The sequence below is a fragment of the Engystomops pustulosus genome, chromosome 1 (assembly GCF_040894005.1).
Source record: "Engystomops pustulosus chromosome 1, aEngPut4.maternal, whole genome shotgun sequence".
Lineage (NCBI taxonomy): Eukaryota > Metazoa > Chordata > Amphibia > Anura > Leptodactylidae > Engystomops > Engystomops pustulosus.
In genome coordinates, this window is record NC_092411.1 from 108,952,733 (window position 1) to 108,970,809 (window position 18,077).

Consider the following 18,077-nt stretch of genomic DNA (forward strand, 5'->3'; position numbering starts at 1 on the left):
ACAACCCACAGCTCCGTACACCAAAGTATGAAAAAGTTATTAGCGCAAGAAGATGACAAAATGAAGATTTTTTTTTTCTGTCCAGGAGGTTTTAATTTTTGTAAATGTATGAAAACATTATAAAACCTATACAAATTTGATATCCCCGTGATCGTACTGACCCAATGAATGAAATAGACCTGTCATTTGGTGTGCACAGTGAAAGCTGTAAAAACCAAGGCCACAAGAAAATGTCGCAAATGTGTTTTTACATCATTTTCACTGCATTTAGAATTTTTTTCCGGTTCCCAGTTTACATGGAAAAATAAAAAAGTTATAGATTTTTGAATGTGGGAAGTGAAAAATAAAAACGCAAAAACAAAAAAGGGCCTGGTCCTTAAGGGGTTAATGTTGCATTATTCATACATGACAAGTTGAAGTTGCTGCTTGTCTCTGTGACTAGTTAGGGTAAATTTGCATATAATGCTCTAACATTTTAAAAGTTCATAACTTGATTTTTCAGTAAGGAGAAACCTATAAAAGGACAGTATATGACTGTGTATGGGTGTATGGGCTCCATAGAGTGTATACAGTTTTTACCTTGGTGGATTTTGTACCACACTCGATGATAACAAAGCAGCATGTATGATGGATGGATGTTAGCATTCAGTTATCATTAAAATAAAATGATCCCTTCAATATGTAGTGACTTGTCTTTGGCAGATGTTTCAAACTTTTCATGGACTGTCCCATGCGACACTTTTTCTGTCTGGTCAACTGGTTTATACTGTATGCATGGATTTTACACAATTTTGTAACTGTTTAATTATTTATTCATATCGCTGATAAAGTCTTAATGCAATGTAAGACTACATTATGTTTTCCATTGAATACAGAAAATTGCTGGATCCAGTGTTGGGAAGCATCTTGGTTCTAATATGATCTTGTCTGTTTTATTAAATATATGGTTCACTCTTCCTAAATGTTCTATTCTATTTAGATATTTAGAAATACTTTGTGAAATGTCATAAATAGCTTGTTTTAATTTTCCATTAATTTTTAACAGACTATCAGCTGAGCATGTACGCTCAATATGTGTGGCATGTATTCCTTTTCTTACTTTGGCTGAAGTAATCCCATTGCTGGAAGCATTACTTCTTTACCATGGACCTGAGCCTTATGAAGTTCTTGACAATCACTTCTTAGATGCTGTAAATGATGCATTTCAAAAGTAAGTAGGTAACTGATGCAGCCGATCTTTTATGTGTTTTTTTTTGGCTTGTTTTTTATTGGTTGAATAATTAACAGACTTGCAGCATAAACAACCATTTGAAGCATTTTTTTTTTAATTTAAGAAGCGGTTGGCCACTTTCAATAAATTTTTTTGATTGCACATGTCTCTCCATCTATATGTACCTGTGTCTTTGCCTCTTTTGATAGCTTCAGCCTTTCCCTGTTCTCAGCATGCTGCCCTCTGAATATAGATACAGCTTCTTCTATCTCACTGCTCCAAGCCATCCTTATGGCATCTCCTACTGTATATTTTTTCTAGCGTTCCATCCTCACTGACAGAGACCGAAAGAGAGGAAGGTGAGAGAGAATCATAGCTTATACTTAAACAGCTTTTCTATCCATTTTTCAGCTCCTACTCCTCCTGCATTAAGCAGTATACATAGCTTAGATAAGGAAAGGAGAATATTTTCTTTGAAGATTCAGGTTCCTCAGGTGTCGGTCACAAGATAAGTCATTAGAAACTTTATCTGGTTCCTTTGTCTTTTAGCTGTCAGTGTATACAGAACAGAAATCTGATTTACACAAACTGGCTTTTAAAGAAGAAAGGCTGGGGAGAAAGAAGGACAAAGCGAAATATTTATTTAAGAAACTATATTACAAAGTTTACTATTATCATCTGCATTATTCATTTATGCAATTTTGTCAAAAAATTTGTTAAATTTTAAAGAGGACCTGTCTTCTCTCCTGACTTAACGGCTTTAGTAAACAATTGTATTTCCCATGAAATAACAATTCTTGATCACCTTGTCTCCTCCTAAAAGTTGCAGTAGTTTGCCAAGTAGGTGTTCTTAGTTAGAAATGTGTCAGAGTGCAGTGAGGGGATCTGCAATTCTCTATTTTTATTTTTTAATTGTTTAAATCATTTTTATACATTTTCAAGATTTCCTTTAATGAGGCGGATTCAGATTAGAATTACGAAATAGGTGATGTAAGTTTACTAAGACCTAACAGCTCATGTCACTATCCTGCATTACAGTTGTAAGCTGTATATACAGGGATCAGGAAGGCATTTATGAGAGATCTTTGCTGAATGTTAAAGTCATCCAATGCTTGGGAAGTACAGTGGGTACAGAAAGTATGCAGACCTCTTTAAATTTTTGCATTCCTTACTTTTATTGTAGTCATATGTTAAGTCATTTTAAGTCAACTTATCTTCAAATATTCAACTAGCACGCTATCCATTTCTTTCTGATCCTCCTTGAGATGGCTCTACTCCTTCATTAGAGTCCAGCTGTGTTTAATTAAACTGATTGGACTTGATTCAGAAAGGCACGCATCTTTCTGTATAAGACCCCACACCTCGCAGTGCATGTCACAGCATGAGAGAATTGTGATGTCTAAGGAACTGCCCATGGTGCTTAGAGACAGAAGTGTGACAAGGCACAGATCTTGCCCAGGTTACAAAAGAATTTCTGCAGTTCTCAAGGTTTCTAAGAGCACAGTGGCCTCCATAATCCTTAAATGGAAGAATTTTGTGACAACCACCACTATTCTTGGACCTTGCCGTCCAGCCAAACTAAGCTATCGTGGAAGAAAAACCGAGGTGATAGAGGTAAAGAAAAACCTGAAGATCACTGTGGCTGAGCTCAAGAGATGCAGTAGGGAGATCGGAGAAACTTCCACAAAGTAAACTAGCCTACACTAGTCAGGACTTTCTGAGAAACCTCTGCTCTGTGCAAGACTTATGAAAGCTCACATACAGTTTGCAAAACACCACATGAAGAACTCCAAGACTATGAGAAATAAGATTCTCTCGTCTGATGAGATGAAGATTGAACTTTTTGGTGTTAAGCGGTATGTGTGGAGAAAACCAGGCACTGCTCATACCTGCCAAATACAATCCCAGCAGTGAAACATCGTGGTAACAGCATCATACTATGAGGGAGACTGGCGATTGAAGAAAAGATGAATGTGGCCAAGTACAGAGATATCCTGGATGAAAACTTCTTCCAGAATGCTCTGGACCTCAGACAGAGCCAAAGGTTCACCATCCAACAAGACAATGACCCTAAGCACACAGCTAAAATAACAAAGCAGTGGCTTCAGAACAACTATGTGACCATTCTTGACTGGACCAGTCAGAGACCTTTATTTTTTTTAAATCTGTTATAAAGAACACATGACCAACATTGGCACTTTAGATTGCTATCTGTGTAACTTTATTGCCATCTAGTGGCAGAGGTAGGAGTTACTAGTTAATAGTGATTTTTTTTTTTAACAATTGAGTAAATAAGTACTGATGCTTTCAGTCTTGAACAACGGATGCTGATATATTATGGACTAATATACTGTAAAATTGACACCTCCCAGTATTAACAGCATATGATATACATAAAATGCAGAAAAAAACACTAAGCTGTTAAGCGAAAGGGACTCCAACTCTTTTTTTATTTCATGCTTTAAAATTGGAACCAACAGAGATGGTGGAAAAACAGCACTTTTCCTTGTGGTCTTGAATCTCTCTTTGTTCCAATTTTAAATAAGGAAATACAAGTCAAGCAAGTTTTACTATTATATTCTTTTCCTGAGTGCTGGATTAATTTTTGCACTGCTACCAATATTGGTACCCTTCACCCCTGAGAGATGCTGTGCACCAGGAAAATTGCAAGTGGTGAGCTGACTTATATTTGCTATTGCATTTTAACCACTTACTCAACACTGCCAGTAAAGTGTGTGATATGTATTGCATGTGTTTATGTGTGTGCAGTAGCCCACATTAACATTTTTAAATTGTGTTTATATTGTGTTATGGTGTCTTGCACACACACACCTCTCCAAGAAATAGGCAGTGTGGTGTTGTTTGCGACCCTGCTGACATCAGCAGGGTGAGTGGATCTCACCCCATGACTGCTCAGAACGCAAAGTGGGGATAGAATAAGATCTGCTCTATCTTTTGTGGTGCATGCTGTTGGCATGTTCCCGGTTGAGTGATGCACAGTACCTCACAGTGCATGCACTGGACTGTGAATGTGCACACTAATGCTGAGGGATCCAGAGATGTCAGTGATGGTGTCATCAGGATGCCTGGAGAGCTCAGGGTTAATAAACATGCAGGGAAGATGTGCATCCTCTCTGCATGTCTCTGTGTACAAATCACTGGTAACAATTATTTAATGGGCTGTTTCCATTAGATAACTGCTACATGTGATCTGTATATAAAAACAACAGTTTTAAAATTCCAAAGTTATAAATTAAAGTAAATAAAAAATTAATTATCAAAAATGTAAGAGTTTAACACCTCCTAATCCCACGGTCGCCAGAATAATAAAAAAAATTGTCAGTCGCTGCCTGGTCTGGGGGCCTTCTGTGTCAGTCACTGTCTGGTCTCGGGGGCTGAAGTGTCAGCGACCGCTTGGTCTGGGGGCCTGCTGTTTCAGCCACTGCATGGTTTGGGGGCCTGCATTGTCCGCTACTGCCTGGTCTTTTACTACCATTTTAAACTCCTATTGAGTATGACAATTAACAAAAAAATGGTAAAAATACTCAAAAATGGTAAGTGAAGTATTTCTACTATCCTGGAAAACATTTAGTGCCCCACACATTTCTCTGCAACAGCTGCGCTGCATGCACACCGACAGCTTTATATACCCATAGATACTCCAGCAGTGGGTCAGGCTGGAGCAGAGCATAATTAGGGTAAGAGGATAGCATTGGGGCATCCACTGGAGTGAGAGAGCCTCATTATCATAATTTTATCATTGTTTTTTCGGCCAAACCAAGTTCAGGGATTAAACAAGATATATTTCTGCATCGGCTGAGCTACAGCATCCTCAAGGTATTTTTGGTTCACAATGCATAAAAACAAATGGTAGATTTCCTTTAAGTGTATAAAGTAAATTCATCAATTTTCTTTCCTAACAAAACTATCCATCTTCTCAGCTCCTCCTCCTTTACAACATGCTACGTGCTTATCAGATTACAGGTAGTTTTTTGACGCGTTCTTTAGGCAGAATACAGTAGTATATGTCATCCATAGGCACCATGTTTAAAATTCAAATATGCAGGAAGAATAATTTATTCCACAAAGCTGTTATATACTTTTAAAAGGTACATTATAATAATTAATAATAAATCTTTATATATCGCCATCATATTCTGTAGCGCTTGGGTACACATACAAATAAAACAAAGCTGTATAATGTGCAGATGAAACAATAGGAACAAGGGACTTGGTTGCAGGAACCTACAGTTTATAAAACTAACATATACAAGACCAATAACTACCATTCAGTTTCATCTGCTATATATATATATATATATATATATATATATATATATATATATATATACATTTCTTCAATTAGATGTTATTAAAAAAAATGTTCTTGTGTGAAGATAATTTCTCATAAATGTAGTCATTTGGTCCCTTAGAAACGAGACTCTGTCCCTGGATACGACCACCTCTGCTGGAGAGATTGCACAAAGAAACAAAAGTTTTTGTATATGAAATGTCCGGGAATTACTGCATGTCCCCCAGCCGTCCTGTGGTAATGAACGCTGAAGCCAGGTGATCAGGCAGGGCTCAATAGCGCATATCTGGCCACCGCTGCCAGAGTGTGGGGTGGTCGTAACCGAGGAAGCTATCACGTTTCTAAGGGACAACATGGCCACGTTTATGATAAGTTATCTTCACATAGGAACATTTTTTTTAATAACATCCAATTAAAGAAATGTTTATATATGGCAGATTAATGAAACTGAATGTGAATGCCCAGACAAGAAGACGAGAATACCCCTTTAATGCTATATAACTATATAAATTATTTTGACCTATAGGCTTGGATTTTCTTTTTTGGTGAATGCTGCAAACATGACTTCTAATGTGTTATAAGTTTGGTGTGATATGACACTTGCAATAGATGTGTCTTACATGCTTCAGGAAGATATTACTAGAGCATACACATGTGACACAATAGCTGTCAATTGTGTACCATAGATTCCTACTGAACAAATGTTGCTTTCCTACAGGAGGGTTAAAATATGTTTTTCTAAGATCTATTGGTAAAAGACAGTGATTTTCCCACTGCTTACTGTAACAGAATGTATTGTATTTAAATTCCGGTAGCAACGGTGCAGTTGTGGTAACAAAGTAACATCCATTATCCCTGGAGCTATGAATGTGAATGAACAGGAACGTCTTTCTCCATTTGTGGCGCTGTTTCTCATAAAAAAATATTTCTTCTAAATTGGTTTGTATTTGTCTTCCAAATGAAGGAAGAAGATTGTGCTAAGTGAATCAGCAGTACTTAGCTTATGGCTTCGTCATTTGCCGAGCCTTGAAAAAGCTGTGCTGGATCTATTACAAAGATTAATTGCTCTCCAAAGCAAACCATTCAGAGAAATGGAACAGATGATAAAAGATTCATACTTGGTAAGTGCTCGAGTCTCAAAACGCATTTGAACTTTTTTTCCAAATGATTAAAAAAAAAAGACTGAGTCTCATTAATATGCATGGTTATTGTATATACATTTCTGATAACGGTATCCCTGCCTCTGGTCTATATGTCTTGCAGACTTTATTTTATGAAATTATTCATTTATGAAAATGTTGATAAGAGAATTATTCCCACTTGCACTATTTATGCTTCGTCTTCTCCTTTCTCCAGAAATATACTGTACAAAACAGCATTAGCACTTCATTACTGTTTGATACCATTTCACAAGGCAGACCGTATACAATATACGTTATGTGGTAGAAAGGCCGTCGCCATGCTCTCCCTGGAATTCCTCATTGCAGCTGTGTTTGTAAAACATAACCCATATTTCAACCCCTTTGTTCCTGTAGAGATCCAATGTGAACAAGAAAGTAGTGTGTTGTATTAATGGCCTGTACATGAACCATATGGTGTTAGGTGATTAGTATTACTATGTGGGAACATGAGTCATGCATTTCTGATTAAATTATAAAGCATTGTGGTACTACAGCCAAATAAATGGACCTTGATACGCTTAGAAGAACTATACAATGGTGCAGGGCAGAAGTGTGTCATTTATCAGAAGCTATGCTTCCACGCAGAGTGTAAAAGAAATATCAGGGTGACCCTTGTTCTTTCTTGGAGAGGTAACCTGATAGTCACTGCATTATATTTGGTTTGTGAGAGTAATTAAAGTGTGATGGTCTGGTAACTCCTATTTTATATGGTGTGCGGTTAATTTTGTTTTCCTGTCCCTTGAGAATGTAACAAAATTAGCTATAGAAATTCTAGAATCTCTGGGAAGTTATAACCTTTATGAGCAGACACTATGCCTTTTTTGTTTTTTTTCTAAAATAAGTTGACCTGCTGTATTGTATGAGAAAATGATTCTAGCTATTTTAACTGTTTTGAGTAAAAAAAAAATATGTATAATTGTGTGCATTTCATATTTGCTAGCTTTTTTAAAAAAAAAATTTCAAACATTAACCACTGCCACATAAACCGAGACTGAAGGTGGGGGATGCATAAACAGTTTTCCCGCATACAGACAGACCCCGACTTAGTAACACCTGACTTACAGTTGACTCCTAGTTAGAACTGGAGCTCTCTGCCCACTGTGATCTCTGATTAAGCTCTCAGCATTACTGAACTGTAGCTCTAGTCTGCTATGGTCAAAATTAGAGTTATCAAAATTGTCTACACTTAAGCTCTGATGTTAATTCTTGTTCCTAAGAAAGCCCAAAATTATGCCAATCCTATTGTCACAGGGCAGAAAAATATATTTTGTCTGTTTAATTTTACATAGAAATTAAAAAAGAACAAACCTATTGTTGTACTTTGGGTTAATGGTAAATGTTTTGAATTATGAAAAAAGGGTAAATTTGACAAAAATGTAGAAAATCTGCCAATTCAAATTGTTCTGTTTTTCAAAGTCTTTCTACCCATATCCATACTAACCCATACTAATATTTACCATGGTGGTTTTGATAGTCCTATTAATAGAAACTCATCACAAATCAACCCATTTCCCCCTCAAAATGTTCAAAACAGAATGTAGTAAGCTTGTTGACACATTCAAGTATATTACAATATTTTTTCTTATTTTTTCATTAATACATATGTTGATTAAGCCCTTAAATGTACACACTTAGGCTACATGCACATTGCCGTGTGCCCGCCGCACCGTAGCACGGCGGGCACACGGCAGTGCAGGGAGAGGAGGAGGAGGTGAGCGCCCCTCACCGCCGGTCCTCTCCATAGGGATGTATGGGCCATGGCGCCGTAATGTGGGAAAAGATAGGACATGTCCTATCATTTCCCGGGCTATAGAGCGGTACGGTGCCGCACGTGTGCTGCACCGTACCACTCCCGTACCATGCTGTGAGCCCATAGAAGTGTATGGGGGACGTATATCGGACGTACATACGTCCCCTATACATGTGTGTGAATGCAGCCTTACATAGAATAAAATGAGAAAATGCATCTAAAACTTTGATCCCAAGTTTAAAAACACCCTACATGTGGATGGAACCTACTGTTTGGACATCTTTAATAGAGCAGATTTTGAAGGAATAGTTTTCAGATGCTATGACATGTTTACAGAGTCCCTCAGAATAGTGTTGACTCCCAATAAATTACACTTTTTTTTTATAATTAAAAAATAGTTGTGTCAATAGTTATGACAAATATTTTAACCCTACAGGTGTTTCATGGAACTTTTTAATATTGGCCAAGTCATGTCATGTTTGACGACCAAATACTTAATTTGGCAAGAAATTAAAGGAGAAAATGTAGTACATAGTTTCTCCTGATTATGGAAATACCCCATATGTTGTTGGACCTTCTGATAAAGGTCTGTGGTACTAGGAGCACACTGTTTCTCACAGCACCATGACTGAGCTGGCTTTCTTTGGAGAGGAGAGGGGGTGAGGAGTGCTCACCACCCACCTCTACAGCACCCAGCGATGTGCTATGCCCCGGCTTATGGTCCTAAAGAGTACACGGTTGTGTGCATGAGACCTAACCACAATAAAAAGTGACCCCATTTTGGTAACTATACCCTTGAAGGAATTTGTAAAGGGGTATTGGTAGAATTTTAACCACAGTATTTTTTCAAGGAATTTATTAGCAACAATCTGTAAAAATTAAAAATGTTATATTTTACAATAAACATTATTTTAGTTCTAAAATTTTAATTTAAAAAGGAAATGCCTAATGTGTGGTTTAAAAATTGCTGTAGCGTTAAACTACAAGGCTCAACTACTTACCTTTTTTTTTAAATCAAATATTTTTATTAACAGTTTTTGAATAATTTTCTACAAAAAAACATGTACAAAACAGAAACCTCACAACACTCCTCCTCCCTCTTCCCATCCCAGGCTAAATGTGTCTAGAACTCAAATCTCAGACCATCTCTGTACCCTACAGGCATGTCAGCATATAGCAATAGCTAGGAAAACAAGACTGTTCAGAAAGTATAACATCCTAATTGTCATAAGTATTTGGCATCAGGATTAAGTAAACCGATGAATACTGATGCAGCATATACTAGACCAGTGATGGCGAACCTTTTAGAAACTGAGTGCCCAAACTGCAACCAAAATCCACTTATTTACCGTGAAGTGCCAACGTGGCATTTTAAGCAGTATCTTATTGCTACCTGTTCTTCCACATCTTTCAATTGTATCAGCTGCCTAATGCCACTAATACAGTTGAAAGAAAGAGGGCAAATAGCTTCTCTCCAGGGTCTCTCTGTACAGGAAGAAAGGTGGGTCCAGCAGGATGACCTCCAAAGATAATGCAGTTCTGTCAACACCTTCTTACTTTCCCCGCAGTTCCAAACAGCCAATGAAGTGTCACTTTAAAATAGCGCTGAGAGCAGCATCTCATAAGTTGCCTGCGACTGCAGAAAGATTTGGTGGATTTGGTCCTGTTTGGTGAACTCTGTCCTGCAGTGATGGCCTGAGTGCCAACAGATAGGGCTCTGAGTGCCACCTCTGGCACCCGTGCCATAGGTTCGCCACCACTGTACTAGACCATGAGTTTGGTCCTCTGCAATTCCTCTTGTCATTGACATGACTAGTGTGACATGAGAGCTATCAGTTTTTTAATGGAATATTTGTGATCTGTTTGTTTGTCATCTGTTGTAGCACATTTCTTTTTAATATTAAGCTATTATATCCTAATTGGTTCCCCATGATTGCAAAAGGACTGTGACATACCGAAGAACAGCTGCCGATGGTAGATCAGGAGTCAAAAGGCAAGCTCGCCATTATTTTTCGAACTTCTTCAAAGTACCTTGCTTCATATAGTTATATTTCTCCATTCTAATAACATGGCTAACTTGTGCTACTAGTTCTTTAAATTTGGGAGGGGAGATGGGCTTTCCATGCCTGGTAATACATTTTTGCAGCTTTTTGTTCCACCATCAGTGGAAGCTCTACAGTGTATCCCAAAACACCAAAGTGGCGACAATGAAATCAGGACTCCAAAGAACCTATCCGTCAAGCCAAATACTTTACCCAAAGCCCATTTTAAGTCCCAAAACAGTTGGCAGCCATTCGGTAACCCATCTTTTGCAGAAGTGCTGGAGTACAATACACTCAATGCAGCAAAAATAAGTGAGACCGCCTATGTGTAATAATTAGAGATATCGTAGGCACCAAAGCAAGGATCTCCTTCCACGCTTCCTCTGTAACACTCTCTATCTCAGCTATCCATTTAACTCGGGTTTTATCAAGGGAAATTGGTATCAAAAAGCCAAGTATATGTTTGTTTAGAATCCAACTGAATTTATTGGCAGACCCCTCTCGCTCCAGCAGATTAATGATTACAGAGGATTGAACTGCTAACAAGCCTTCAGGACCCTGAACCTCCACAGCATGGCGTAGTTGAAGGTGTTTGAACTGGATTTGCGGGTAATCGAACTCTACCTGCAATTTTTGAAACAATTTTAGGGCATAGTCATGGTATAGCTGAGAGATATGTACTATAACCTTCTGTTCCTACAATTCAAATCCCTGCAACTGGTGATACCTACTATGCCTTAGAGACCACACCATTCCCATTTCAGCAGATTTTCCTGATTCATACAGAATAGATGCACCTCCAACATGGACATTAACAAACCCGATCCCATCAGGTTCTATAGTATCTGTCCTGTTTAGACCCACTGTATCAACTCCCCCCACCCCTTAAAATGTTGAAGCTGAGTGGCAAAAAAGTACTCCTGTGGGTTAGGTGCAGCCAGCACTCCTTCTTCCTTGGAAAATTGCAAGGTCTCTAACTTAATCATTGGGACACGCTTACCCCTTAACATACAATTAATGGTTGTAAAGACATTCTGGGGGGATCCAAATGGGCGAATTATGTAACACATATAGGAATTGGGGCATAACAATCATTTTGATTATGCTGAGCCTCCCTAGAACACCAAGAGGCAGTTTGCTCCAGGACTCAGCACTACTTAACTTTACGCAGATTTTACTGTATTAGTATTCAGGTGGTATGACACATGTTCAAACCCCCAAAGAGTGACCCCACTTTGGAAGCTGCACCCCTCAAGAATATTATAATGTTCTGACATTATAACAGCAATGAAATGACACATGCCAGAAACGAAAAAGAGGGCCATGTAAGGAAGGTGCAAAATTGCCAAGTATGCCCATAAGATGGTAAACTTTTGTTTGGGTGCATGATATTGAAGAGCGGTAGTGGCATTGGGCTTTTGCGTTGTCACGTTGTACAGGATATAAAATGTTTATTTTTGGTTAATGTGCAGATATGACGGCTTATTTTTGTTGGAGGAGATACCGCTTTCAGATACTTAATTTTAGGTTGTCTATTGCTTATTGGTGAGAATTTAGTTTTCTGGATTGAGGTTAAGAAAATCAATTCTTGTTTTAAATTTTTACCATATTTTTGGTTGTTCATTGTACCATTAAAAATAAGGTAAGTTTTATGACCTGCTAGAATTATAGCAATACCTCATTTATATTTTTTTCATATTTGCCTATTTTTTCTGAACAAAACCATTTATTATAAACTTGCTGCTCTTACCGACTAAATTTACTGTCTAGCCTTTCTAAAAAATTCTCACTGTTCCAACTGACCTGACTATCTAGTCATGAATAATAATAATAATATTTATGTATATAGCGCCATAATATTTAGTAGTGCTGCACAGATCATGGGGTACTTATACAAATAAAATAATACATTACAGAGTAAAAACCTACCGTATATTCCGGCGTATAAGACGACCTGGTGTATAAGACGACCCCCCTACTTTCCTGTTAAAATATAGAGTTTAAGATATATTCGCCGTATAAGACTACCCAGAGGTCGCACTAACATATTTCTAGAAGGGTAATAATACTCCTCTTACTATTTTTGAGGAGTATTTTTAGCCGGGAAGGAGTATGAAATTTTCAGTACTACAAGTATATAACTCATAGCTGTATATAATGTTGATAGACGCTAATTATATAAGAAATCATGTGTCAGTATCTTCTGTGTTAAAATAGCAAATTGAGGCAGTTATAGTGATGTTACATCATGCATTGCCCAGACTGGAGCTGACGCCACCAAACCCCCAACCACACTGCGGCCCGCCGAAACCTCCCACCACCACACTGTGGCCCACCGAGACCTCCCACCACCACACTGCGGCCGCCGAGTCCTCCCACCACCACACTGCGGCCCGCCGAAACCTCCCACCACCACACTGCGGTCACCGAGTCCTCCCACCACCACACTGCGGCCCGCCAAGACCTCCCACCACCACACTGCGTGCCCGCCGAGACCTCACACCACCGCACTGCGTGCCCGCCGAGACCTCCCACCACCACACTGCGTCCCGCCGAGTCCTCCCACCACCAGACTGTGGCTAACGCCGCTGACTCCAAACGTCTAGACTGCGGCTAATGCACAATGTATCCCCCTCCCCATGTGACCAGACTGCAGCTGACACTGCAAATCCAGGATAGTTGCTTTGTAAAATGCTGTTTTTTTTAAAAAGAAATTTTGGTTTATTTTTTTTGGTGTCTGTGTTGGGGGAGGCGTTTTTTTTTAGGTTTTTTATTAATTGAATTTGCGTCTTTGTAATTTTTTATGTGTTTTTACTGTTTATGCAGTCCTGTTTCACATACACCTCATGCCACCTCAGCACTCGCCAGACACGCAGTCCCACGTAACATACACCTGCCACCTCAGCAACCGCCAGACACGCAGTCCCACGTAACATATACCTCATGCCACCTCAGCACCAGACATGCAGTCCCACGTAACATACACCTACCACCTCAGCACCCGCCAGACACGCAGTCCCACGTAACATATACCTCATGCCACCTCAGCACCAGACATGCAGTCCCACGTAACACACACCTGCCACCTCAGCATCCGCCAGACATTTATAAAAATGAAAACCTCCTGTACAAAAATTATTTTTTTGATTTTGCCAACTTCTGGCGCTAATAACTTTTTTATACTTTGGTGTACGGAGCTATGGGTGGTGTCATTTTTTGCGAAATTTGATAATATTTTCAATGATATCATTTTTAGGACTGTACGACCTTTTGATCACTTTTTATAGATTGTTTTATATTTTTCAAAATGGCAAAAAAGTGTCTTCGGAAGACCCGAGGCTATTTCGTTTTAATCCCTTCATTACAATGTGCTGATGTACTGTAGTATGGCAGTATATGGCAGGATCGATCAGACAACCTAGGGTTAAAGTACCCTAGGGAGTCTGAAAAATAGTATAAAAAAAAAAATTATAATAAAAAAGCCTAAAAAACCTTAAAGGAGACGGATCGCCGCCCCCGATGACGTCACGGGGAGCGGCGATCCCAGGTAAGATTGCGGCGCCCATGCGCCGCTATCTTTTTGAGGTTGCCGGCAGCTTTGCTGGCAGCCATCGCTGTGAAAACACCCGCGATCGGTGCTAGCACTATGCAATATGCAGCAAAGACTTACCGGCTATGGAGAGGGCTCAGCCCGTGAGCCCTCAACATGCAGCGCGACCCGACTGCCGCCGTGAATAAACGGCGGGCGGTCGCGATTACGGCGTATAAGACGACCCCAGACTAGACAGAAGATTTTTCTGTCTTCAAAAGTCGTCTTATACGCCGGAATATACGGTAGTTATATGAAACAATAGTAGTGAGGCTCCTGCTCATAAGAGCTTTTGTTTGAGGATGAAGGGTTGATAGAAGAGGTATAAGGTCTTATGTAATAGTCTTTCTGAAGATTTCAATAATTAAATTGATAATATTTTCTTGCCATCTGCAGTACGATTTGTGATAGATTTGAACAGTATCTGACAGATTTATGAACTGGAGATTAGAGATATGCAGTGACTGACAAAATGTAATTTTTTTCCTGTATCAAAGTTTATTAAAAAGGAACCTGCCAAAATTTCATATTTTGACCGATGGACAGGTTCCTATAGGTTTTTTAATACTAATTAGCAATCTTATTTTCAGAATTAACATTTGAAGTTCCATTCAGCTTTATAGCATAAAAAATATACCTGTTAGCTGATGGGATTGACTAATGGAAGTGTCTGTTATAATCCTCTGTTATCACAGCTCTGCGCTTTCTCCCTTTTGAAATGGATCTCTATCCGCAGCCATACACATGATTTTAGGTTCTGTAGAACATCTGAAGTGATGCTTGCTATACATTCTCTTGGTACCACTCAACACAGACAAAAAGTCTTAGTTTGGGGGGCATTTAAATATGACTTTGGAGATGGTTGTAGATAAATGGGCAGTCTTAAATATTAAAGCGTAACTAGTGTAGCACAGCAGGAGAGAGACTTTGACAACAATTCCAACAATACCTGTATCATGGTTCTGGTTTTAGCCCTATCATGAGATATAGGGCTAAAAGATATGTGAGGCTATCTTTAAATCCTATTAGCTATCCTGAAATGGGCGGACTTCCTGGTTGTGACAACAGCTATGGGTAATGATGCCAATAACACTCAGGGCATTCACGTGAACATGCACACACCGCTCAGCCAATCAGGACACAGAATCAGTGTTACTTCTTGTACAGAGATCTAGTGCAGAGCAAGGCAGGGGAGATAAAGAGCACTATTAAAACATATACACTCACTGGCCACTTTATTAGGTACACCTGTCCAACTGCTCGTTAACACTTAATTTCTAATCAGCCAATCACATCAAAGTGCATTTAGGCATGTAGACATGGTCAAGACAATCTCCTGCAGTTCAAACCGAGCATCAGTATGGGGAAGAAAGGTGATTTGAGTGCCTTTGATTGTGGCATGGTTGTTGGTGCCAGAAGGGCTGGTCTGAGTATTTCAGAAACTGCTGATCTACTGGGATTTTCACACACAACCATCTCTAGGATTTACAGAGAAAGGTCCAAAAAAGAAAAAACATCCAGTGAGCAGTTCTGTGGGCGGAAATTCCTTGTTGATGCCAGAGGTCAGAGGAGAATGGGCAGACTGGTTCAAGCTGATAGAAAGGCAACAGTGACTCAAATCGCCACCCGTTACAACCAAGGTAGGCAGAAGAGCATCTCTGAACGCACAGTAGGTCGAACTTTGAGGCAGATGGGCTACAGCAGCAGAAGACCACACCGGGTGCCACTCCTTTCAGCTAAGAACAGGAAACTGAGGCTACAATTTGCACAAGCTCATCGAAATTGGACAGTAGAAGATTGGAAAAACGTTGCCTGGTCTGATGAGTCTCGATTTCTGCTGCGACATTCGGATGGTAGGGTCAGAATTTGGCGTCAACAACATGAAAGCATGGATCCATCCTCCCTTGTATCAACGGTTCAGGCTGGTGGTGGTGGTGTCATGGTGTGGGGAATATTTTCTTGGCACTCTTTGGGCCCCTTGGTACCAATTGAGCATCGTCGCAACGCCACAGCCTACCTGAGTATTGTTGCTGACCATGTCCATCCCTTTATGACCACAATGTACCCAACATCTGATGGCTACTTTCAGCAGGATAATGCGCCATGTCATAAAGTTGGAATCATCTCAGACTGGTTTCTTGAACATGACAATGAGTTCACTGTACTCAAATGGCCTCCACAGTCACCAGATCTCAATCCAATAGAGCATCTTTGGGATGTGGTGGAACGGGAGATTTGCATCATGGATGTGTAGCCGACAAATCTGCGGCAACTGTGTGATGCCATCATGTCAATATGGACCAAAATCTCTGAGGAATGCTTCCAGCACCTTGTTGAATCTATGCCATGAAGAATTGAGGCAGTTCTGAAGGCAAAGTGGGTCCAACCCATTACTAGCATGGTGTACCTAATAAAGTGGCCGGTGAGTGTACATATTGAAACATGTCCACCTACACACCTACATAGGAATAAAAAGATGAACACATGTCCGAATCACAGTATGTGTACATATACATTTTCACCTCACAGGTGTGCCCTGTCAGGTTGAATACATGGGATTTCTTGCCTTATAAATGATTCTAGCCATAATACATGCTCCAAACTCTTTGAATGAGAAGGTGTGTCCATACTTAGGACCCCCTTCCTAAAAGACTGTTTTTTTTTTTTTAATTCAATAATTGATTTTTTTTTTTTCGTCATTATACTCTATGGAAGCTGCCTCATATCTTCAATCCACCACTTTCCTGTGGAAAGAGATCTACTCAAAGAGGTTGCACTGTATATACACTGTACTGTGTGTGCAGGATCTGATGCCATTTATTAGAACTGATTGGAAACCTGAGCTCTGTCTTTATTTGTGCATTCAAACTTTCATACATACGATTTCTAATATTCAAGTTCAAACACAAACAGCTCTGCTACATACCATTCCTGGTATGTAATTGAATGACCTGAAGCATGTAATCCGTCACATGCTTATGACATCACTGTAGGTCCTGGAGTTTTTTTTACATGCTGCTGGGACTTATATTTTTCTGCACCCAGCAGCTACTAATAAGGAGATTAGTAACCCCTCCCAACAACATCCGACCATCTTCCTCTCTTCTCTTCCATCTAACTACGGATTCCCATGACAGCCAGAGGGAGGAGGTAATTGCTAGCTTGCTAGCTGACAAACGGCTGCATATAGCTAATGAATCTAAATTAGAGAATTGCTTATTTTGACTTGGTGCAGAGCTGGGCAACTGTACTTTACAGTTGTACTTTAACTGCTCTACGCAACATGACCCTTCTGCTTTCAGGCTGAGTTCTCTCCATACATTGCAGCTGTCTGCTGTATTATGTAGACAGTAGACAGCTGCTGATAATGGCTGTGATTATAAATGTATACATTTAAATGAATTCCTGTATTCCAAAATATCAAAATATTTTACCATTCTGTAACCCTCGAAATTTGAATAAAGTGATTGTAAGATTGTATTGTCCCCAAAATGGTTCAATGCCAAAGTATGAAAAGTATGATAGTTCCAAGAGATTTTTTCAAAGTTTCATATTTTATGGTATTAAGACATAACAAATGTTTTTACATATGGTATATCTGTGATTGTTCCCACCTAAGGAATAAAGGGGACGCATCTTATGGACTGCACAGTGAGAGCCGTAAAAACTATTTTTTCCCCAGCTTTCCAGTACATTGCACACAATAATAAATAATTGTACAATTTCTCCCAAAAAGTCTTGTGATCTTGACAGAGGCTATGCACATGGCACAGGCTTTTAAACAGTTATCACAGTACCTTCATGTAGGTTGGTCAAACAACTTAGCATTGTAATTACAGACAACCTATGCAAAATCGGCACCTAATTCTGGCTTGCTGAATCACATTATAAACACCCCAGTCCCCAAAAAATGTGTACAAGCAGTGAAGGAAAATAACAAGATCTGCAGCTTTCTGCTTTCTACTAGGAATTGTAGTGAGGAGACACTTCCGT

At 39.4% G+C, this 18,077-nt stretch overlaps 1 protein-coding gene across 4 annotated transcripts in view; it reads left to right on the forward strand.

Moving 5' to 3' along the window:
* Positions 1-18,077, forward strand: part of FANCC (FA complementation group C) — a 110,570-nt gene that overhangs the window by 61,199 nt on the left and 31,294 nt on the right. For 2 of the 4 annotated variants that reach the window (XM_072150838.1, XM_072150837.1), the window contains exons 7-8: positions 1,046-1,210; positions 6,487-6,643. In XM_072150838.1, the coding sequence (XP_072006939.1) occupies positions 1,046-1,210; positions 6,487-6,643 (322 nt within the window). The remainder of the gene's footprint in view (positions 1-1,045; positions 1,211-6,486; positions 6,644-18,077) is intronic. The other 2 variants (XM_072150840.1, XM_072150839.1) reach the window with 2 other exon arrangements.